Source organism: Hyla sarda, chromosome 2 (genome assembly GCF_029499605.1).
Source record: "Hyla sarda isolate aHylSar1 chromosome 2, aHylSar1.hap1, whole genome shotgun sequence".
NCBI classification, from domain to species: domain Eukaryota; kingdom Metazoa; phylum Chordata; class Amphibia; order Anura; family Hylidae; genus Hyla; species Hyla sarda.
The window spans coordinates 315,352,646-315,376,514 of NC_079190.1; the positions used below are offsets into that span (position 1 = coordinate 315,352,646).

At 42.6% G+C, this 23,869-nt stretch overlaps 1 protein-coding gene across 9 annotated transcripts in view; it reads left to right on the forward strand.

Annotated features, from left to right (window-relative positions):
- Nucleotides 1-23,869, forward strand: part of NAV1 (neuron navigator 1) — a 526,544-nt gene that overhangs the window by 193,414 nt on the left and 309,261 nt on the right. For all 9 annotated transcript variants that reach the window (XM_056557725.1, XM_056557730.1, XM_056557732.1 and 6 more), the window contains one exon: nucleotides 19,358-19,460. In XM_056557725.1, the coding sequence (XP_056413700.1) occupies nucleotides 19,358-19,460 (103 nt within the window). The remainder of the gene's footprint in view (nucleotides 1-19,357; nucleotides 19,461-23,869) is intronic.

A 23,869-nucleotide genomic window follows, 5' to 3' on the forward strand; every position in this document is an offset into this window, starting at 1 on the left:
TAGAGAGCGGAGCCGCGCGCGCCAGCACATGACAGCAGGGGACCGGGACGGGTAAGTGACCTGGGATGCGATTCGCGAGCGGGCGCGTCCCGCTGTGCGAATCGCATCCCCAAAGGCCATGACAGTGCAGCGCTCCCGGTCAGCGGGACTGACCGGGGCGCTGCAGGGAAAAAGACGCCGTGAGCGCTCCGGGGAGGAGCGGGGACCCGGAGCGCTAGGCGTAACAGGTGCCTTCTGAGGCACCTATCACACTTTAGCAGCCGTTGCCGGCCGATGAATCAGGACTCCTGCTGTGGGGGTGTCCCGAACGACACCCGCTCCGCTCCTATTCCGGAGGCCAAGAGCTGGTGTTGGGAGTCCTCACCTGATGCGGGGGCCCCCGGCATCGGCGGCGGGATCAGGGCCCCCGGAGCAGAGATGGCGGCGGCAGGCAGGAGTGACAGAGCGCAGCAGCAGGAGGTAAGGCTGGCCTCCTCCTGTTGCTTAGCAACAACTCCCAGCATGCCCCTTGGTAGTTTGTGCATGCTGGGGGTTGTAGTTACGCAACAGCTGGAGGCACATTTTTTCTATGAAAAAGTGTGCCTAAAGCAGTTGCATAACTACAACCCCCAGCATGCATGGATGGCCAAAGAGCATGCTGGAAGTTGTAGTAGTATGCCTCCAGCTCTTGCATAACTACAATTCCCAGCATGCCTTTTGGCAGTCACTGCATGCTGAGAGTTGTAGTTTTGCAACAGCTGTAGGCAAACTGGTTGGGAAACACTGAGTTAAGTAACAAACTCTCAATATTTTACAACCAGTGTGCCTCCAGCTATTGCATAACTATAACTCCCAGCAACACGGACAGCCTAAGGGCATGCTGGGAGTTGTAGTTTTTCAGCAGCTGGAGGGTGCAGGGTACATTCACATGGGTGGGGTCTACAGTAAGTTTCTCGCTGGAAATTTGAGATGCAGCAAATTTTTCTACACGGTTACCCCCCCCCCCCCCCCCCTAATAAAAATGAAAAACGTCTGGTACGGCACTGTTTCCAAAACAGAAACAGCCATTGACTGTCCAGGCATGCTGCGAGTTTTGCAACAGCTGGTGGCACCTGTTTGGGAAACACTGCCGTAGGGTAATTTTGGTATCGGAGGCAAGTGTAAATCTTGCATCCGGGTCCCTACCTATGCAAATCCCTAATTTAGGCCTCAAATGCGCATGGGGCTCTTTCACATCGGAACCCTGTTGTATTTCAAGGCAACAGTTTAGGGTCACATATGTAGTATTTCTGTACTCGGGAGAAATTGCCTAACAAATTAGGGTGGACATTTTTTTTCATTTTATCCGTTATGAAAAGGTAAAGTTGGGGTCTACTCCAGGATGTTAGTGAAAAAAAAAAATTATAATTTTTTACACTTACATGATGGTGCTGCCCCATACTTTTCATTTCATTTTCACAAGAGGTAAAAGGAAAACAAGATCCCCAAAATTTGGAACACAATTTCTTCTGAGTACGAAAATACCCCATATGTGGACATAAAATGCTCTGCAGGCGCACAACAAGGCACAGGAGTGAGAGCACCATGTACATTTTAGGTGATTTGCACAGGGGTAGCTGATCATTTCCAGCGGTTTTGACATAAACGCAGAAAAAAAACACCCACATGTGACCCCACTTTGGAAACGACACCCCTCATGGAATGTAACAAGGGGGGGGGGGGTTATAGTGAGCATTAACACCCCACAGGTGTTAGAAGAAATGGTGTTACAAATTTTGGGGGGCTTTTTTTTCCTATAAACCCTTGTGAAAATGAAAAATTTTGAATAACAAGCATTTTAGTGAAAAAATAGAAATTTTTCATTTTCACATCCAACTTTAACATTCTTCAGAGTATATAAATACCCCATGTGTGGATGTAAAGTGCTCTGCTGGTGCACTACAATGCTCAGAAGAGAGGAGTGCCATTGGGCATTTGGAGAGAGAATGTGTCTGGAATTGAAGGCTATGTGCCAATTGAAAGCCTCCATGGTGCCAGAACAGTGGACCCCCACATGTGACCCTATTTTGGAAACTACACCCCTCAAGGAATGTTACAAGGGGTGCAGTGAGCATTTACACCCAACTGGTGTCTGACAGATTTTTTGAACAGTGGTCCAGGAAAATGAAAATTTTTACTTTTCATTTGCACAGCTCACTGTTCCGAAGATCTGTCAAACGCCAGTGGGGTGTAAATGCTCACTGCACCCCTTATAACATTCCGTGAGGAGTGTAGTTTCTGAAATACGGTCACTTGTGGGGGGGTCCATTGTTCAGGTAGCATGGGGGCTTTGTAAATGCACATCAGCAGAGGAAAGAAATGCAGAGATGGCGCAATATAGTGCAGTTAATCCTTATTAAAAGGGGCGGACAGCTGTCCAAAAAACGGAATATTGCTCACCTATTGGTGTTGTGCAGGCAGGCACAACACTGGCGATCGCATGTAGTAAGTAGCTGGAAGCGATGTTCAGTATCGGGAGGCAGCCGGCCGTCGGTCCCGCTATGCAAACGGTGTGGATACTGGAGAAAACGGCTGGTTCTGTGAGCCCCTGGCAAGGTTCCCGCAGAGCTCCTGCAGAAAAATCCGATTTTGGCTAGGAGGCGCACACCCAAGTATAGTGCAAAAAAGCAGGCTTTATTAATCCATAAAACATGCAGTGTGAACAGGACAATGCGTTTCAAAGGTTTTCCTTCTTCTTCACGTCCTTTACATAGCATACAACATAATTAGGTATATATACAGTTTTGGAAGTTCAAAAATTGCTGGGAAACCCGCCCCCTGATCCCGGGTGTGGGATCATGTACAGAGGAGATTGAGTCCTGTGTGGGTATAACATTATGAAATTTTCCCCGTTGATTACAATAGGCTGGTTACAGCCTATGCAAGTGAGCGAGGCTGAGTGGGATCACTACACAGAGGAATGTCTGGCTTTGTGGTGTATGGTGGGGGACTTGTAAGCCAGATCGAGTTCCATCGCTGGTAGATGGGAGATATAGTTAGTTTTTAGTTTGCTCGTAGTATGTTAATGACAGAACTGTGTCACTGGGTTAACAAGGTATCCATATAAGTTGCTGTATTAGTTAAGTGCTGTTGTGGAGTTGATGTTTTAGTGTGTGTATGGAGGTATGGGAGAATAAGTTTAGTTAGTAGATGTGTGTAGATGGGGATGTGGGTGCAGATGATGGGCATAGGGGGGATGGAGGTGGGTTGAGGGGGGGAGGGGAGTGTGGCGTGTGGGATGTGGTTTCATCTGATGAGTTTGGCGGCTTCGTTCAGCCCATGGGGCTGGTGCGTGTTGAGTTTAAAAATCCAGAACATCTCTCTTCTTGTGAGGGTCTGGAATCTATTCTGATTGTGACTGGGGACGAAATCGATGGGACAAATTTGTGATGGGATTGGTTTCTTCAGGGTGGTTCATTGTCTAGACACACTGTGCAGTAGGTATTTCCGCTTGATAGTGTTCCTGTGCTTGTTCAGTCTTGAGTGTAGCTCTTGAGTGGTCCTGCCGACATATTGTTGGCTGCAGATGCAGGTGATAACATGCATGCCGAATTGAAATTTGCAAGTGAGGTGATACTTGATGGGAAATTACTCTCCGGTGGTATTGTTTTTGAAGTGCTCTTTTTTTGTGCGCGATGGTCTGGCAGCAGAGGCATCTCTTGGTTCCACATCTGTAAGAGCCTTTTTTGGCTGTGGTGCTTCCTTGCGTTTTTTTGTGTTGTTTGAGTCTGCTGGGTGCCACCATATTTTTTATGGTAGGGGCCCGTCGGTGGGTGATCTTGGGTTTTCTGGGAAGAGTGCTTTTAAGGAATGGGTCCGTGAGTAGTATGTACCAATGCTTGCTTAGTACGGCCTGGATGTTACTGTGGGATGAATTATATGTAGTGATTAAATATTGGTTCACCTTTTTGTCGTCTTCTGGGTTTGTGGCTGTATTGGTTTTTGGGTTTAAACAGTATTCATGTGTTAGATCCTTTGTTCTATTGTAGGCCTCTCTGAGAGGTGGTGTTGGATACCCTTTTTCTTTAAAATTGTTATATAGTATTTTGGCTTGGTTGTAGAAGTTAGTCTGGTTGGTACAGTTTTTTCTAATCCTTTTGTATTGACTGTACGGTATATTCAGTCTCCATTGTTTGTGGTGGCCGCTGTTAAAAGGTATGTAGCTGTTAGAGTCAACCTGTTTAAAATAAGTAATGGTGTTGATAGTCCCATCTTTATGACTGATTTCCAGATCGAGGAATTGGATTTTTTCCATGGAATGGTTCGTGGTGAGATTGATCCCCCAGTTATTGGTGTTGATGTTGTGGATGAGTTCTTTGATTAGTTCAGGTGGTCCATCCCATAATAGGAATAGGTCATCTATATATCGACGGTAGATTATGGTGTGTTTGGTGAAGATGTCCTGGGAGGTGATGTAGCGTTCTTCAAAGGCTCCCATTACCAAGTTTGCGTACGACGGTGCCCTGCGTCTGTCTGGTGGTAGATGGCACCGTTATACTGAAAGAAGTTGTTGGTGAGGGTGAGATCAAGGCAGTTCATCAGAAATTGTTTCTGTGCTGGTGGGATTGCGGTATCTTTCTCCAATACGGATTTTACGCAGTTTTGGCCGATGTCGTGTCTGATGTTTGAGTATAAGGCGGTTATGTCCCTAGTAATGAATGTGTAGTTTTCTTTCCATTCGATGGGTTTGAGTAACGTGATGAGGTCGTCTGAGCTTTTTAAGTAGCTAGGAAGTGCTTGTACATAGTCCTGGAGGATGAGATCCAAGTAATGTGACAGCTGGGATGTGTGACTGTTGATACCGGATATTATGGATCTGCCTGGTGGATTTTTTGTGTTTTTATGTATTTTGGGCAGGTGGTAGTAGAATGGAGGGGATGGGTTGTTGACCAGTAGTAATCTTTTTTCGTTCTTGGTGATGTTGTTCGGTTCTATTGCTTTGTCCAGTAGTTGTATGATTTTGTTCTGCAGTTCTGGGAGGGGGTCAGTTGTCAATTTTCTGTAGTAGTCTGTGTTATCCTGGATTTTCAGGTCTTCATTGTGATATTCACAACGAAGCCCTGAAAATCCTGGATATACCGTACAGTCTGAATGGAGACTGAATATACCGTACAGTCAATACAAAAGGATTAGAAAAAACTGTACCAACCAGACCAACTTCTACAACCAAGCCAAAATACTATATAACAGTTTTAAAGAAAAAGGGTATCGAACACCACTTCTCAGAGAGGCCTACAATAGAACAAAGGATCTAACACAAGAAGACTGCCTAAAACCAAAAACCAATACAGCCACAAACCCAGAAGACAACAAAAAGATGAACCAATATTTCATCACTACATATAATTCAGCCCACAGTCACATCCAGGCCGTACTAAGCAAGCATTGGCAAATACTACTCACGGACCCATTCCTTAAAAGCACTCTTCCCAGAAAACCCAAGATTACCTACCGACATACCCCCACCATAAGAAATATGGTGGCACCCAGCAGACTCAAACAACACAATAAAAAAACTCAAGGAAGCACCACCGCCAAAAAAGGCTCTTACAGATGTGGAACCAAGAGATGCCTCTGCTGCCAGACCATCACGCACAAAAAAGAGCACTTCAAAAACAATACCACCGGAGAGTCATTTCCCATCAAGTATTACCTCACTTGCAAATCTCAATTCGTCATATATGTTATCACCTGCATCTTCGGCCAACAATATGTCGGCAGGACCACTCAGGAGCTACACTCAAGACTGAACAAGCACAGGAACAATATCAAGCGGAAATACCTACTGCACAGTGTGTCCAGACACTGTGCAATGAACCACCCTGAAGAAACCAATCCCATCACAATTTGTCCCATTGATTTCGTCCCCAGTCACAATCAGAATAGATTCCAGACCCTCACAAGAAGAGAGATATTCTGGATTTTTAAACTCAACACGCTCCAGCCCCATGGGCTGAACAAAGCCGCCGAACTCATCAGATGAAACCACATCCCACACGCCACACTCCCCCCCCCCCCCCCCAACCCACCTCCATCCCCCCTATGCCCCCCTCCCCATCATCTGCACCCACATTCCCATCTACACACATCTACTAACTAAACTTATTCTCCCATACCTCCATACACACACTAAAACATCAACTCCACAACAGCACTTAACTAATACAGCAACTTCTATGGATACCTTGTTAACCCAGTGACACAGTTCTGTCCATCATCATTAACATACTACGAGCAAACTGAAAACTAACTATATCTACCAGCGAAGGAACTCAATCTGGCTTACAAGTCCCCCACCATACACCACACAGCCAGACATTCCTCTGTGTAGCGATCCCACTCAGCCTTGCTCACTTGCATAGGCTGTAACTAGCCTATTGTAATCAATGGGCAAAATTTCATAATGTTTTACCCACACAGGACTCAACCTCCTTTGTACATCATCCCACACCCGGGATCAGGGGGCGTGTTTCCTGCCAATTTTTGAACTTCCAAAACTGTATATATACCTGATTATGTTGTATGCTATGTAAAGGACCTGAAGAAGAAGGAAAGCCTTTGAAACACGTTGTCCTGTTCACACTGCAGGTTTTATGGATTAATAAAGCCTTCTTTTTTGCACTATACTTGGGTGTGCGCCTCCTAGCCAAAATTGGATTTTTCTGCCAGAGCTCTGCGGGAACCTTGCCAGGGGCTCACAGAACCAGCTGTTTTCTCTTGTAAATGCACATGGCCCCCGACTTCCATTCCAAACAAATACTCTCTCCAAAAGCCCAATAGTGCTCCTTCTCTTCTGAGTATTGTAATTCGCCCGCAGAGCACTTTACATCCACATATGGGGTATTTCCATACTCAGAAGAAATGGGGTTACAAATTTTGGGAAGCTTTTTCTCCTATTACCCCCTGTGAAAATGAAAAATTTGGGGTAACACCAGCAGTTTAGTGAATGAAATCTATTTTTTCATTTTCACATCCAAATTTAGCAGAACTTTGTCAAACACCTATGGGGTGTAAAGGCTCACTGGTACAGTTACTTTCCTTGAGGGGTGTTGTTTCCCAAATAGTGCGCCATGTGGGGCTTTTTTTGCTGTTCTGGCACCATAGGGGCTTCCTAAATGTGACATGCCCCCCAAAAACTATTTCAGCTAAATTCAGCTTTCAAAAAGCCAAATGTGGTTCCTTCTGAGCATTGTAGTGCACCCGCAGAGCATTTTACGTTCACACATGGGGTATTTCCATACTCAGAAGAAATGGGGTTACAAATTTTGGGGGGCATTTTGTCCTATTACCTCTTGAAAAAATTGTAAATTTTGGAAAAAAAAACAGCATTTTAGTGAAAAAAATAATTAAATTTATACATCCGACTTTAATGAAAAGTCTTCAAACACCTGTGGGATGGTAAGGCTCACTGTACCCCTTGTTATTTGCCATGAGGGGTGTAGTTTCCAAAATAGTATGCCATGTGTTTTTTTTTTTTTTTTGCTGTTATGGCACCATAGGGGCTGCCCAAATGCGACATGAAAAATTCAGATTTTGAACAATTGGAAAAATTGGAAAATTCCTGCTGAACTTTGAAGCCCTCTGATGTCTTCCAGAAGTAAAAAACATATCAACTTTATGATGCAAACATAAAGTAGACATATTGTATATGGGAATCAATATATAATTAAGTTGGAATGTCTATTTTCCTTACAAGCAGAGAGCTTCAAAATTAGAAAAATGCTACATTTTCAAATTCTTCATGAAATTTTTAAATTTTTTTTACCAAGAAATGATGCAAGTATCGACAAAAATTTACCAGTATGTTAAAGTAGAATATGTCACGAAAAAAACAATCTCTGAATCAAATTCATAAGTAAAAGCATCCCAGAGTTATTAATGCTTAAATTGACAGTGGTCAAATGTGCAAAAAATGCTCTGGTCCTTAATGTGAAAATGGTCTTGGTCCTTAACCCGTTAATGACCACAGACCTAAATGTACGTCCTGGTGCGGCGGTGCTTAGCGCACCGGGACGTACATTTACGTCCTGTGTATGACCACAAGCATCGGTGCGGTGCTCGCGTCATACACGGCAGGTTCCAGCTGATGTTACATAGTTACATAGTTACATAGTTAGTACGGTCGAAAAAAGACATATGTCCATCAAGTTCAACCAGGGAATTAAGGGGTAGGGGTGTGGCGCGATATTGGGGAAGGGATGAGATTTTATATTTCTTCATAAGCATTAATCTTATTTTGTTCCAGGAATGTATCTAATCCTGTTTTAAAGCTGTTAATTGTTCCTGCTGTGACCAGTTCCTGAGGTAGACCGTTCCATAAATTCACAGTCCTCACGGTAAAGAAGGCGTGTCGCCCCTTGAGACTAAACTTTTTTTTCTCCAGACGGAGGGAGTGCCCCCTCGTCCTTTGGGGGGGTTTAACCTGGAACAGTTTTTCTCCATATTTTTTGTATGGGCCATTAATATACTTATATACGTTTATCAAATCCCCCCTTAAACGTCTCTTCTCAAGACTAAACAATTGTAACTCCTTTAATCGCTCCTCATAGCTAAGATGTTCCATGCCCCATATTAGTTTAGTCGCGCGTCTCTGCACCCTTTCCAACTCCGCAGTGTCCCTTTTATGGACAGGTGCCCAAAACTGAACAGCATATTCCAGGTGAGGCCGTACCAATGCTTTATAAAGGGGGAGTATTATGTCCCTGTCCCTTGAGTCCATGCCTCTTTTGATACATGACAATATCCTGCCGGCTTTGGAAGCAGCAGCCTGACATTGCATGCTATTCTGTAGTCTGTGATCTACAAGTACACCCAGATCCTTCTCTACCAGTGACTCTGCCAGTTTAATCCCCCCTAAGACATACGATGCATGCAGGTTATTAGTACCCAGATGCATAACTTTACATTTATCCACATTGAACCTCATTTGCCAAGTGGATGCCCAGACACTTAAGTCTATCCAAGTCATCTTGTAACTTATGCACATCCTCTATAGACTGTACCGTGCTACAAAGCTTGGTGTCATCTGCAAAGATAGAAACAGAGCTGTTAATACCATCCTCTATATCATTGATAAATAAATTAAACAACAGCGGGCCCAGTACTGAACCTTGGGGTACACCACTAATAACCGGGGACCAATCAGAGTACGAATCATTTACCACCACTCTCTGGGTACGATCCATGAGCCAGTGTTCAATCCAGTTACAAACCACGCGGATGTCCGCCATTAACCCCTCAGATGCCATGATCAGTACAGATAACGGCATATGCGGCAGTGCGCATGTTAAAATAGATGATCGGATCGCCCGCAGCGCTGTCGCGGGGATCCGATCATCTGTAATGGCGGATGGAGGTCCCCTCACCTGACCATTTTACCCCCAAAAAGCGTAATTAAAATTTTTTTTTATATATTTGGTATCGCCGCTTGCATAAATGTCGAACTATCAAAATATAATTTTAATGATCCCGTACGGTGAACGGCGTAAACGTTAAAAATAAAAAAAAGTCCAAAAATGCTGCATTTTAGTCACATTTTATTCCCCAAAAAATTTATATAAAATGATTTAAAAGGTTTATATATGCAAATCTGGTATCGATAAAAAGTACAGATGATGACGCAACGCAAAAAAAATGAGCCCTCATACCACCCTCTATACGGAAAAATGAAAAAGTTATAGGTGGTCAAAATAGGGCGATTTTAGGTTACTGATTTTGTTTAAAAAGTTTGATTTTTTTTTTTAAGGGGTGCAAAATTTATAAAAGTATCTAGCCATGGGTATCATTTTAATCGTATTGACCCGCAGAATAAAGGGGTGTACATGGGTGACAGATCGGTGTAGAACAGTGTACATGGGTGACAGAGGGGTGTAGAGGAGTGTACAGGGGTGTACATGGGAGACAGAGGAGTGTACATGGGTGACAGGGGTATATGGGAGACAGAGGGGTGTACATGGGTGACAGGGGGCGTAGGGGGTTGTACATGGGTGGCAGAGGGGTGTAGAAGAGGTGGACAGGAGTGACAAGGTGGTAACGGGTGGATAGGGTGACAAAGGGAGAGAGGGGTGAACATGGGTGACAAGGATGTGGTCAGAGGGGTGGACAATGGGGGGTAAACATGGGTGACACGGGGATGGGCAGGGATGACAGAGGGGTGGATAGGGGGATGGCCAAGGTGGACATGGATAACAGGAGGGTGGACAAGCGGTTAAAAGAGGGGTGAACAGGAGTGACAAAGGGGTGAATGGGGGGGGTGGACATGGGTGACAGGTGTAGACTGGGGGGTGGTCAGAGGGGTGGACAAGGGGAGGTTAACATGTGTTACAGGGGAATGGACAGGTGTGACAGAGGGGTGGACATGGATGACATGGGTGAGAGGGGGGGTGGACATGGGTGACAAGAGGAGGGGTGACAGAGGGGTGGAGGGGGAGAGGGGGACTCTGGGGCAGGGGTCAATACACTGCCAGGGCACTCACTCACTGGGCCGCAGGGGGACGCAGAGGGATTTTGGGGGACGCTGTGTGCGCACGCACAGCAAAGCGCACACATACTTCCCTTCCCCCTGCAGCACCGTGAGTCACAGGCACGCAGGCCAGGGTGGGAAATTTAAAATAATAATAATAATTTTGACTGCAAAATCCCTCAGGACCCCGTGCAGTGCTGAATCAAAGTTGATTGTGGCCTCTAAAACAGGAAAATTAACTCTGGTAGGTCAGAGAAGCTGCAGGGTCCCAATCAACTGCAAGGATAGCGGGAAGGCCCTAACCTGCCATCCAATTAACGCTCCAATACTGCAGCCATTGAACAGTGTATGCAATCTAAAAATTGCATCTAAAGTCTCCCATGGAGACTAAAAAAAAGTGTTAAAAAAAAGTTGATAAATCTGAACGCCTTCCCTAATAAGGTTTGACTCACCCCCCCCCCCCCCCCCCCATCTCCCATATTTAAAAAAATTAATCAATAAAAATATGTGGTATTGCTGCGTGCATAAATGTCTGAACTTTTTAAAATATAATGTTTTTAAAAATGTAAAAAAAAAAAACCCTCCCCTAATAAAAATGTAACCCCTTAAGGACCTTTTTTGCACTTTAGTTTTTTCCTCCTCACCTTCTTAAAATCATAACGCTTTTACTTTTCCACCTACAGACCTATATGAGTGCCTGTTATATGCTCTACCAATTTTACATTGTAATGACATCAGTCATTTTACCACAAAATATACGCAAAAAAAATGCCATTTTGTAATTATTAGCAGCTTCCATCTCTACGCAGTGCACTTTTCGGTAAAAATGACACCTTATCTTTATTCTGTACATACATATGATTAAAATGACACCCAATTTATATAGGTTTGATTTTGTTTTACTTCTGCTAAAAAATTATAACTTGTGAATTATAACTGTGAACGAAAATGTGTACATTTAAAATTGTCCTCTTCTGACCCCTCTAACTTTTTTATTTTTCCATCTACAGGCATGTGGATCTGTAGTTTTTATCGGTACCATTTTTGTTTTGGCGGGGATAGGTTTTCTGGCATGAGACTACTTCTTCAAAGTTCACTTAAATTTTATGTAAATAGAAAGATGTTAGCTGTATTTTCAAAACTCAGTTTTTGAAATTGCTGCAACTTTGTGTTACAGCAGTGTTGCTGCTAGCTGTGTTCCCCCTACAGCCATGTCAATCAGCCATCTCGTGTCCATGACCCTTGGACACGCTCATGCTGCTGTGGGATTCATCAATGTCCCATGAGGTATGGGGACCCCTAGTGGTGGGATTTTCAAAGGCCTTTTTCTTTATTAAAAGGTGAATTTTTTAAAGAAGTATATAAGAAAAACTATTGTTTTGCCAAGAGGTACAACATATGAAAAGTTTTTTCTTATATCTAACAGTGCCCATTTAACAGTTTTTTATTTTTTTTATTTTTTGCAAACTCCAGGTGGGTTTTCATGTCTTTTGCTAAAAAGGGGCTTCTTTCAGGCCACTCTGCCATAAAGTACAGATTGGTAGGGTGCTTCACTTATGGTTAATCTTCTGGAAGTTTCTGCCATCTGCACACACTATATTTGGAGCACATCCAGAGTTACCATTGAGTTTGGTGGGGCAGCCAACGCGGCTGTTACAGACATCTTCAGTTTCAGAATTATGGAGGCCTCTATGCTCTTGGGAATTTTTAGTTTATCAGAATTTTTTTGTATCCTTCTCCAGATCTGTGTCTCTACACAATCCTTTTTCAAAGCTCTACAGGCAGTTATTTTCCATTCATGGCTTAGTTTTTGCTCTGATATACATTGTCATCTGGAAGACCTTTAATAGACTTGAGTGTGCATTTCCAAATCCTGTCCAATTAACTGATTTTACTATAGGTGACCCTGTGGGAGTCCCTTAGAGCTGAATGTCAAAAGGTCTGGATGCTTATGCCCATGTAAAATTTTGTTTTTACCTTTTTAAAAATGCAAACTTTTTTTTTTACATTTTCATTATATGGTACAAAGTGCAAATTGATGGGAGAAAATTTATTCATAACAAAATGTGAAAAAAGTGTACGGGTCTGAAGACTTTCCTAATGCATCTAATGTATGAGGGCAATACATATAGCTAAATGCTACATCGTTTTACAAATTTTTTATTATTGATTTTTGCTTGCAGCTAGGCCTGTGTTTTTGTACACATTTGCATACTTTACTATTCTGTGTCTGTCCAGAATATAGTTTACTGTGTTATCGGAAGAGCATTATCATAATAGAGAATGATTATTCTATATAATAATCTAAAAATAGACCACCATATACAAAACCAGTCCTCAAAGGGCAGTGAATAAGAGTGGGAAATAGAAGATGAAATAGATAGAAAAGATATTGATAATATATTATATGTGAATTGTTTGTAAATAGATATGAATTATGACAATTATAATAGTATGAAATAAATTGGAATATAATATAATAATAATAAAAAAAAAATATATATATTAAATTAAGTACCGTATTTTTTGCCGTATAAGACGCACTTTTTGTTCCCCAAAACTGGGGGGGGGGGGGAAAGTTGGTGCGTCTTATACGGCGAATACACCCCAATCGCGGCGGTCCCTGCGGCCATCAACGGCCAGGACCCGCGGCTAATACAGGACATCACCGGTCGCGGTGATGCCCTGTATTAACCCTTCAGACTCGGCAATCAAAGCTGACCGCTGCGTCTGAAATGAAAATAACACTAACCCGGCTGTTCAGTCGGGCTGTTCGGGACCGCCGCGATTTCACCGCGGCGGTCCCGAACAGCCCGACTGAATAGCCGGGTTAGTGCTTACAGGACACCGGGAGGGACCTTACCTGCCTCCTCGGTTTTTCTCTTTGCCAGGATCCCCTGTATGGCCGGCACTCTCCTTCCTCGTCATCACGTCGTCGTGTACGTGCGTCGGCGTGCGTAATGACGTGATGGTGGCAACGGAGAGCGAGGATACCCGGCCGGCAGCAGAGATGTTCCGGAGCGACGGGGACACGGCGACAGCGATGGAGCGACATCCAGGGCAGCGGTGACGGATCCGGAGCTGCGGGGACGCGGGAGTATTACCTCCTATACCAGTGGTCTTCAACCTGCGGATCTCCAGACGTTGCAAAACTACAACTCCCAGCATGCCCGGACAGCCAACAGCACGCGATCCTGTAGTGGTCCGTATTATAAGGTGCTGCAGCGCTGCCAAAGGCTAATAGGCTAGATTAAAAGTTCATGATGATAATAGAAGGTGGTGATATTAAAAAGGACAGGCTATATGCGTTTCAAGATCGTAGTCTTATTCCTCAGTAGCCAAAAGTGTATATCAATTAATGGTCTCATGCTTCAGGTTTATATAAGAGAGGTCAGTGATGTCACATTTAAAAAAGGAAAGACCTAAACTCTGGAGAATTATTCCACAAATCAGGTATATACATATAGTACCGAATATATATACATGTAGTAAATTTGAGTAGCCGTATTAGTCCAGTGATGCAGATGCAAATCATAAAATGTTGCAGTATCTTGTAATACCTTTTTTATTGGACAAACATAATTTTGTAGAGACAAGCTTTCGGGATTCCTCCCTTTATCAAGTCCAAAGCAAATCTAAGCTCACAAGCAGAAGACACAGGTTACATCTCACAAATATGCAGGGGTTAAGACAATAGGTGTGGAGAATTCACACTAAGATGGGCCATAAATTGTCCTGTTATGGGAACATAGACTAAATAGATAAGGATGAGAAAAAGGGGGAGGGAGGGGGGAGCAGGGAAGAGACTGGAGCAGGACATAGTGAGATGCAAAAGAGAATGCAGTGCAGGTTATAAGAGAATCCAGTATATAGCAAAGGTTATAAGAAATTTTGATAATGAGATAAGAAGCTGAAATCCACATTGAGTCCCCTGTTTTTCGAGTGAAAAAACAGTATCATTTTGTCTTCAAATGTCTTTCTCTCTTGAGTGTTTTTGAAGTTCCCTCTCAGTATCTTGATTGTAAGGTCATGTATGGAGTGGCCTGTTTGGGTAAAATGATGTCCAACTGGGGTGCAGTAGTCATTTTCTTTATGGTGGTTGATGGAATGTCTGTGTAGATTCATCCTTTCGTTTAGTTTCCGGACGGTTTCACCAATGTAGCATCCCATGTCACACTTGGTGCATTGTATCATGTAGACCACATTTGGGGATGTGCAGGAGTATAGTCCCCTAATGTTATATGTCTTGTTGTTGTGGGTGGCTTCCATCTTGTATGTTGGCAGAGTTTACAGCGAGGTTTGGTGCAGGGTTTGGTCCCATTCTCTGTGTCTGTTCTTTCTGTAGGTAATTTTCGGCTGACCAGCTTTTGTTTTAAATTGTATGGTTGTCTAAAGGCCAAGATGGGAGGTTCAGGGAAGATTTCTTTTAGCATCTCATCTTCCGCCAATATCGGCTGTAGGTCCTTGATAATTTTTCGTATTTCTTCAAGGGCTGGAAGACCTGTGTCTTCTGCTAGTGAGCTTAGATTTGCTTTGGACTTGATAAAGGGAGGAATCCCGAAAGCTTGTCTCTACATAATGCTGTTAGTCCAATAAAAAAAGGTATTACAAGATACTGCAACATTTTATGATTTGCATCTGCATATATATACATAAAAAGATTAAATAAAGAACCAAGAGAAAGAAAGAAAAGGAGAATAAATAAGATCGACATAATGGTGATATATTGTTTGTAACTGGTTATATAATATAATATTGTTTATAGCAGGTTCAGGTTGTATATTAGAAGTCATATACTGATGAACTTAGGAAATTGGTATATGAGGCACAATAAATATTTCTATAGATCTAATAATAATAATAAAGCACCTTTGTATAAAATAAAAATAATAATATATATATTTTTTTTAAATAGATGTGCTCAAAAATAAATTATCATGATGGAAAAAAATATATACCGTATTTGTCGGCGTATAACACGCACTTTTTAGGCTAACATTTTTAGCCTTAAGTCTGTGTGCGTGTTATATGCCGATACACCCCCAGGAAAGGCAGGGGGAGAGAGGCCGTCGCTGCCCGCTTCTCTCCCCCTGCCTTTCCTGGGGACTAGAGCGCTGCTGTCGGCCCTTCTCTCCCCCTGGCTATCGGCGCCGCTGCCCGTTCTGTCCCCCTGACTATCGGTACCGGCGCCGATAGCCAGGGGGAGAGAAGGGGCAGCGGCACCCATTGCCGGCGCCGCTGCCCCGTTGCCTCCCCCGCTGCCCCGTTGCCTCCCCCCATCCCCGGTGGCATAATTACCTGAGTCGGGTCCGCGCTGTTGCAGGCCTCCGGCGTGCGTCCCTGGCGTCGTTGCTATGCGCTGAACAGCACTGACGTCATGCGCCGCGCCGTGCATAGCAACGACGCAGGGGACGCACGCCGGAGGCCTACAGCAGCGCGGACCCGACCCAGGTAATTATGCCACCGGGGGTGGGGGGAGGCAACGGGGCAGCGGCGCAAGAGATAGAAATAAAATAAAGAAATAAAATGAAATAAATATAAATAAGAATTAAAATAAAATAAAAATGAATATAAATGTAAAAATAAAATTAAAATTAAAATGAAATAAAATTAAAATTAAAATAAATAAAAATATAAATAAAAATAAAGACAAAAGTACGAAAAGTGTATGAGAAAATATATGAATAATATAATAGATATAAGAAGTGTCAAAAATTGGATAAAGGCATGTTGCTTGTAGATATGACATGGACAGGGTCAACCACAGGTTCCGTCATCGGGTCGATAAACGGCCAGCCGATGACGGTTTGTGGGTAAGAACCCGATCCACGTCAACTAGAGAAATCCAAAAAGTTCCAGTTCGGCGTTGAGTCCCTTGGGGATCAATGAGTCAAATTCCAAAATTATTTTTGATTCTGCTCGTGACATGCGTGTGATGTAATCACTTCCTCTCCAACATATTTTTACAGTGTGTAATGCTGTAAATGTTAATTGTAATGGATCATTATTATGAATATCGTTAAAATGTAAAGATAAGGGATGTGCTTTTACACCTTTCTTGATGTTATAGATTTGTTCGGCGATGCGTACTTTAAGATGACGTTTGGTGCGACCGATGTATTGCTTGTTACATTTACAGTGTATTATATATAGAACACCTTTGCTGTGACAAGTTAAACAAGTAAAACAAAAAATCGATAGATGTGGATGGGACCTCTATAATTTTTTTAGGAAAACTGGTAGTTTTGCAGCCTAAACAGTTTCCACATCTGTGGAAGCCTTTACTCTGCAGCCAATTCGGTGATGGATTTGAAGGGGATTTTACCGTTGGTGCTAATTGTATACCTAAATTGGTTACTTTTGTATATACAATTGGTGGATTATTAGGAAGGTTTTGTCCTATTATTTTATCATTTTTTACAAGGTGCCAATTCTTCTTAAAAAATTTTTCAACTTGTTTAAAATCTTTATTAAAAGGGATAATGAGTTTCGGCTCTTGATCACCCGATTCTGGCCTACTGGTGTCGGTAAAAAAAGATTTTCTATCTAATGTTCGGATTTTATCAAAGGATTGGTTCAGCACTGTTTTTGGATATCCCTTTTCAAGGAATTTTTCGGTTAGAGAATAAGCTTCTTTTTCAAATTGAGTTTCTAAAGTGCAGTTTCTCTTCAGTCTACGATATTGACTTGTCGGAACATTCAGGAGCCACCTAGGAAGGTGGCAGCTGTCGAATCGAATGAAGCTGTTCTTGGATACTGGTTTATGGTAAGTACTGCATGTTAGTTTTGGTGGGTTCACAGACACCAGGAGGTCTAGAAATTCAAGTGATTCAGTACTGATATGTGGTGAAAATTTCAAGTTCAATGAATTTGTGTTTAATTCCTGAATAAAATGGTCTAAAAATTATCTTGGTCCCTTCCATATAAATAAAATGTCATCTATGTAACGTCGCCAGAGCACGAGATCCGCGCCTATCCTGGGAGAGATGTGATTAGCCTTTTTTTCACTTTTTTTCACTTTTTATGTCCATATAGGGGACTATTTATAGCAATAATCAGATTGCATATACTGAACAGTGCTATGCATAGGCATAGCACTAATCAGTATTATCGGCGATCTTCTGCTCTGGTCTGCTCGATGTCAGAACAGAGCAGAAGACCCAGGGAGAGCGGCTGAGGCAGGTGAGGGGATCACGGTCTGCCATCTTGGAAGATCTGATCCCTGCGGATGATATACAGTCATGGCCATAAATGTTGACACCCCTGAAATTTTTCAAGAAAATGAAGTATTTCTCACAGAAAAGGATTGCAGTAACACATGTTTTGTGTGTATTGAAACAAAACCAAAAGGGCGGAAAAAAAGCAAATTGGACATAATGTCACTCCAAAAATGGTCTGGACGAAATTATTGGAATCCTTTCAAAATTGTGGAAAAAAATGTTATGCTCCTTTAAACTCACCTGGGTCAAGTAACAGGTGCGGGCAATATAAAAATTACACCTGAAAGCAGATAAAAAGGAGAGAAGTTCACGTAGTATTTGCATTGTGTGTCTGTGTGCGCCACACTAAGCATGGACAAAAGAAAGAGAAGAAAACTGTCTGAGGACTTGAGAACCAAAATTGTGGAAAAATATCACCAATCTCAAGGTTACAAGTCCATCTCCAGAGATCTAGATTAGCCTTTGTCCACAGTGCACAACATTATCAAGAAGTTTGCAACCCATGGCACTGTAGCTAATCTCCCTGGGTGTGGATGGAAGAGAAAAATTGATAGAAGGTGTCAACGCACTGTAGTCGGATGGTGGATAAGCAGCCCCAAACAAGTTTCGAAGATATTCAAGCTGTCCTACAGGCTTAGGAAGCATCAGTGTCAGCGCAAACGATCGATCGACATTTAAATTAATTGAAAAGCTATGGCAGGAGACCCAGGAGGACCCCACTGCTGACACAAAGACATAAAAAAGCAAAACTACATTTTGCCAAAATGAACTTGAGTAAGCCAAAATCCTTCTGAGAAAACGTCTTGTGGACAGATGAGACCAAGATAGAGCTTTTTGGTAAAGCACATCATTCTACCGAATTTTACAGAAAATGGTAAACGGAGTCCTACAAAGAAAAGAACACAGTACCTACAGTGAAATATGGTGGAGGTTCAATGATGTTTTGGGGTTGTTTGCTGCCTCTGGCACAGGGTGCCTTTAATGTGTGCAAGGCATCATGAAATCTGAGGATTACCAACGGATTTTGGGTCGCACTGTACAGCCCAGAACAGTAAGCTGGGTTTGCGTCCAAGATCTTGGGTCTTCCAACAGGACAATGTCCCCAAACATACGTAAAAAAACTGGAGAGTTCTGAAGTGGCCAGCAATGAGTCCAGATCTAAATCCCATTGAACACCTGTGAAAAGATCTTAAATTTGCTGTTGGGAAAAGGCGCCCTTCCAATAAGAGACCTGGAGCAGTTTGCAAAGAAAGAGTGGTCCAACATTCCGGCTGAGAGGTGTAAGAAGCTTATTGATGGTTATGGTAAGCGACTGATTTCAGTTATTTTTTCCAAAGGGTGTGTAATCAAATATTAAGTTAAGGGTGCCAATAATTTTGTCCAGCCCATTTTTTGAGTTTTGTGTGGCATTATGTCCAATTTGCTCTTTTTCCTACCTTTTTTGGTTTAGTTCTAACGCATACAAAAGGAATAAACATGTGTATAGCAAAACGTGTTACTGCAATCCTTTTCTGTGAGAAATACTTAATTTTCTTGAAAATATATTCAGGGGTGCCAACATTTATAGCCATGACTGTATTTTTTTTTAATTATACATAACCTTTAAAGGGGAATTTTAAATCCCAATCTCATACTCTTCTAATCTAATTTTTCTCAGATCCTGAAACTCAGCGGAAAAGAACGGTTCAAAATGTGCTGGATCTGAGACAAAATTTGGAGGACACAATGTCCAGCCTTCGTGGATCTCAGGTAACACACAGGTAGGTAACATTTCTTTTTATATGAAAACATTAAAGTTATGTTGTGACCCACATCCTAATTTAACCCCTTAAGGACTCAGGGTTTTTCCGTTTTTGCACTTTCGTTTTTTCCTCCTTACCTTTTAAAAATCATAACCCTTTCAATTTTCCACCTAAAAATCCATATTATGGCTTATTTTTTGTGTTGCCAATTCTACTTTGCAGTGACATTAGTTATTTTACCCAAAAATGCATGGCGAAACGAAAAAAAAAATCATTGTGCGACAAAATCGAAAAAAACCGCCATTTTGTAACTTTTGGGGGCTTCCGTTTCTACGCAGTGCATATTTCGGTAAAAATTACACCTTATCATTATTCTGTAGGTCCATACGGTTAAAATGATACCCTACTTATATAGGTTTGATTTTGTCGCACTTCTGGAAAAAATCATAACTACATGCAGGAAAATGTATACGTTTAAAAATGTCATCTTCTGACCCCTATAACTTTTTTATTTTTCCACGTACAGGGCAGTATGAGGACTCATTTTTTGCGCCGTGATCTGAAGTTTTTATCGGTATGATTTTTGTTTTGATCTGACTTTTTGATCACTTTTTATTCATTTTTTTTAATGGTATAAAAAGTTACCAAAATACGCTTTTTTGGACTTTTTTTTGGAATTTTTTTGCGCGTACGCCATTGACCGTGCGGTTTAATTAATGATATATTTTTATAGCTCGGACATTTACGCACGCGGCGATACCACATATGTTTATTTATTTATTTTTTTACACTGTTTTATTTTTTTATGGGAAAAGGGGGGTGATTCAAACTTTTATTAGGGAAGGGGTTAAATGACCTTTATTAACACTTTTTTTTAAATTTTTTTTTGCAGTGTTATAGCTCCCATAGGGACCTATAACACTGCACACACTGATCTCCTATGCTGATCACTGGCGTGTATTAACACGCCTGTGATCAGCATTATCGGCGCTTGACTGCTCCTGCCTGGATCTCAGGCACGGAGCAGTCATTCGTCGATCGGACACCGAGTAGGCAGGTAAGGGCCCTCCCGGTGTCCGATCAGCTGTTCGGGACGCCGCGATTTCACCGCGGCGGTCCCGAACAGCCCGACTGAGCAGCCGGGTCACTTTCAGTTTCACTTTAGTAGCGGCGGTCAGCTTTGACCGCCGCTTCTAAAGGGTTAATATCGCACATCGCCGCGATCAGCGATGTGTGGTATTAGCCGCCGGGACCGAAGCGATATGATGCAGGATCGCGGCGCGATCCCGCTTCATATCGCGGGAGCTGACGCAGGACTTAAATATACGTCCTGCGTCGTTAAGGGGTTAAAGGGGTACTCCGGTGAAAAACTTTTTTTTTAAATCAACTGGTGCCAGAAAGTTAAACAGATTTGTAAATTACTTCTATTAAAAAATCTTAATCCTTCCTGTACTTATTAGCTGCTGAGTACTACAACGGAAATTCTTTTCTTTTTGAAACACAGAGCTATCTGCTGACATCATGAGCACAGTGCTCTCTGCTGACATCTCTGTCCATTTTAGGAACTGACCAGAACAGCATGTTTGCTATGCGGTTTTCCTTTTACTTTGGACAGTTCCTAAAATGGACAGAGATGTCAGCAGAGAGCACTGTGCTCATGATGTCAGCAGACAGCTCTGTGTTTCAAACGGAAAATAATTTCCACTGTAGTATTCAGCAGCTAATAAGTACAGGAAGGATTAAGATTTTTTAATAGAAGTAATTTACAAATCTGTTAAACTTTCTGGCACCAGTTGATTAAAAAAAAAAGTTTTCCACCGGAGTACCCCTTTAAACTTTCTTCTCCACTGTATTCACAGAGGAATATGAAATGCCAAGTGAAATACAGCAGGATAAGGTAAACTTCCCAGTACATATCACCTCACCTGTCTAACCCGGGAAGAAGTACGGTGCCGTCTACAAAAAATCAAAATAGACCAACCTCAGGTACAGATGCCATTCATTCTCACATTTAAGCAATTTAATGTAATAGACCACTTTTTCTAGGGTCTGTTCCCCAGGACTGGCGCATAGCAAAAGCAGTGCCAATATACTAAAAGGGGCCAAAAAGTGACCCTTGGAATTATAGGCCTGTTAGTTTAACCAATTTAGGACAAAGGACGTACAGGTACGTCCTTACACCCTGGTTCTTAAGGACCATGGGCGTACCTGTACGCCCTGAGTCCTTAAGCGTCTTTTAAGCAAGCGCAGGAGCTGCACTCACTTCAGAACAGTGAGTGTCAGCTACTATCAGTAGCCAGACACTCTCTTTTAATGACAGGCTGCAGCAATCCCAATGCTGCCGGTCATTAATCCTTTTAGATGCTGTAATCAATGCAGATCACGGCGTCTAAAGTAAAATAAAAAATCGATAGCTCACAGAGGCTCACGGAACCCCTGCTACATGATTGCGGGGGTTCTGTGAGCTAAAGCGGCGCAGGAGGGTCCCCTTACCTGCCTCCTGCCACCGATCGCCGATTCACTGATGTAGCCTGGCTTAGCCATGTTATATCAGTGGGTTGCCGATCACACTGTGTAATGCTATGCCATAGGCATAGCATTATACAGTAAATGCAATCTAATCTATATATATATATATATATATATATATATATATATATATATATATATATATAAAACTCAACGTGTGTGTGTGTGTGTGTGTGTCTTTGTATGTATGTATGTATGTATGTGTGTATGTTCCACAAAAACTTTCAAACGGCTAAAGATATTAACATGAAACTTGGCACACATGTTACTTATATGTCAACAACAAACATAGGGTAGGTAATTTAACCCTTACTCACCCCCATTTGCCAGGGGCGGGGCTTATGTTTAAAGTCCCATACAAGTCAATGGGAAATATATGTTACTGCATAACTTCCAAACGGCTGGAGATATTTCGATAATACTTTGTCAAATGTTACTTATATGTCCACTTAAAATATAGGATCGTAAATTTAACCCTTAACTACCCCCATTTGTCGGGGTCGGGGATTTCCCATGCAAATCAATGGGAAATGTATGTTCCCATATAATTTCCGTAGGGCTGGAGCGAATTCAATACCTGGTACACATGTTACGGGTCGGGATAGGAGGTCAGGATGGGAGGTCGAGATATGAGGACGGGATAGGAGGTCGAGATAGGAGGACGGGATATGAGGTCGAGATAGGAGGATGGGATAGGAGGTCTGTATAGGAGGTCGAGATAGGAGGATGGGATAGTAGGTCAAGATAGGAGGTTGAGATATGAGGACGGGATAGGAGGTCGAGATAGAAGGTCGGGATAGGAGGACGGGATAGGAGGACGAGATAGGAGGATGGGATAGGAGGATGGGATAGGAGGTCTGTATAGGAGGTTGGGATAGGAGGTCAAGATAGGAGGTCGAGATAGGAGGATGGGATAGTAGGTCGAGATAGGAGGTTGAGATATGAGGACGGGATAGGAGGTCGAGATAGAAGGTCGGGATAGGAGGACGGGATAGGAGGACGAGATAGGAGGTCGAGATAGGAGGTTGGGATAGGAGGACGGCATAGGAGGTCGAGATAGGTGGACGGTATATGAGGACGGGATAGGAGGTCGGGACAGGAGGTCGAGATAGGAGGACGGGATAGGAGGTCGGGATGTGGGGTTGGGATATGACAACAATATATGAGGACTGGATATGAAGTCAAAAGCTTCCTCCTTTGTTTATTTTCCTCCCCAACAAGGATTAGGAAGGAAAAACCGGGCAACACCGGGTACTCAGCTAGTTATCAATATATATAAAACTCAACGTGTATGTGTGTGTGTATGTATGTATGTATGTGTGTATGTTCCACAAAAACGTCCAAACAGCTAAAGATATTAACATGAAACTTGGTACGCATATTACTTATTTGTCATCAACAACCATAGGATAGGTGATTGAACCCTTACTCACCCCCATTTGCCAGGGGCGGCATTTATGTTTAAAGTCCCATACAAGTCAAGGGGAAATATATGAGACTGCATAACTTCCAAACGGCTGGAGATATTTTGATAATATTTGGTCACATGTTACTTATATGTCCACTTAAAATATAGGATAGTTAATTTAACCCTTAACTACCTCCATTTGTGAGGGTCGGGTTTTTTGTTTAAAGTCCCATGCAAATAAATGGGAAATGTATGTTCCCATATAACTTCCGTACGGCTGGAGATATTTCAATATCTGGTACACATATTACGGGTCGGGATATGAGGACGGGATGAGAGGTCGGGATAGGAGACAGGATATGAGGACGAGATATGAGGTCGGGTAGGATGTCGGGATAGGAGGACGGGATATGAGGACGGGATATGAGGACAGGATAGGAGGTCTGGATAGGAGGTCTGGATAGGAGGTCTGGATAGGAGGTCGGGATAG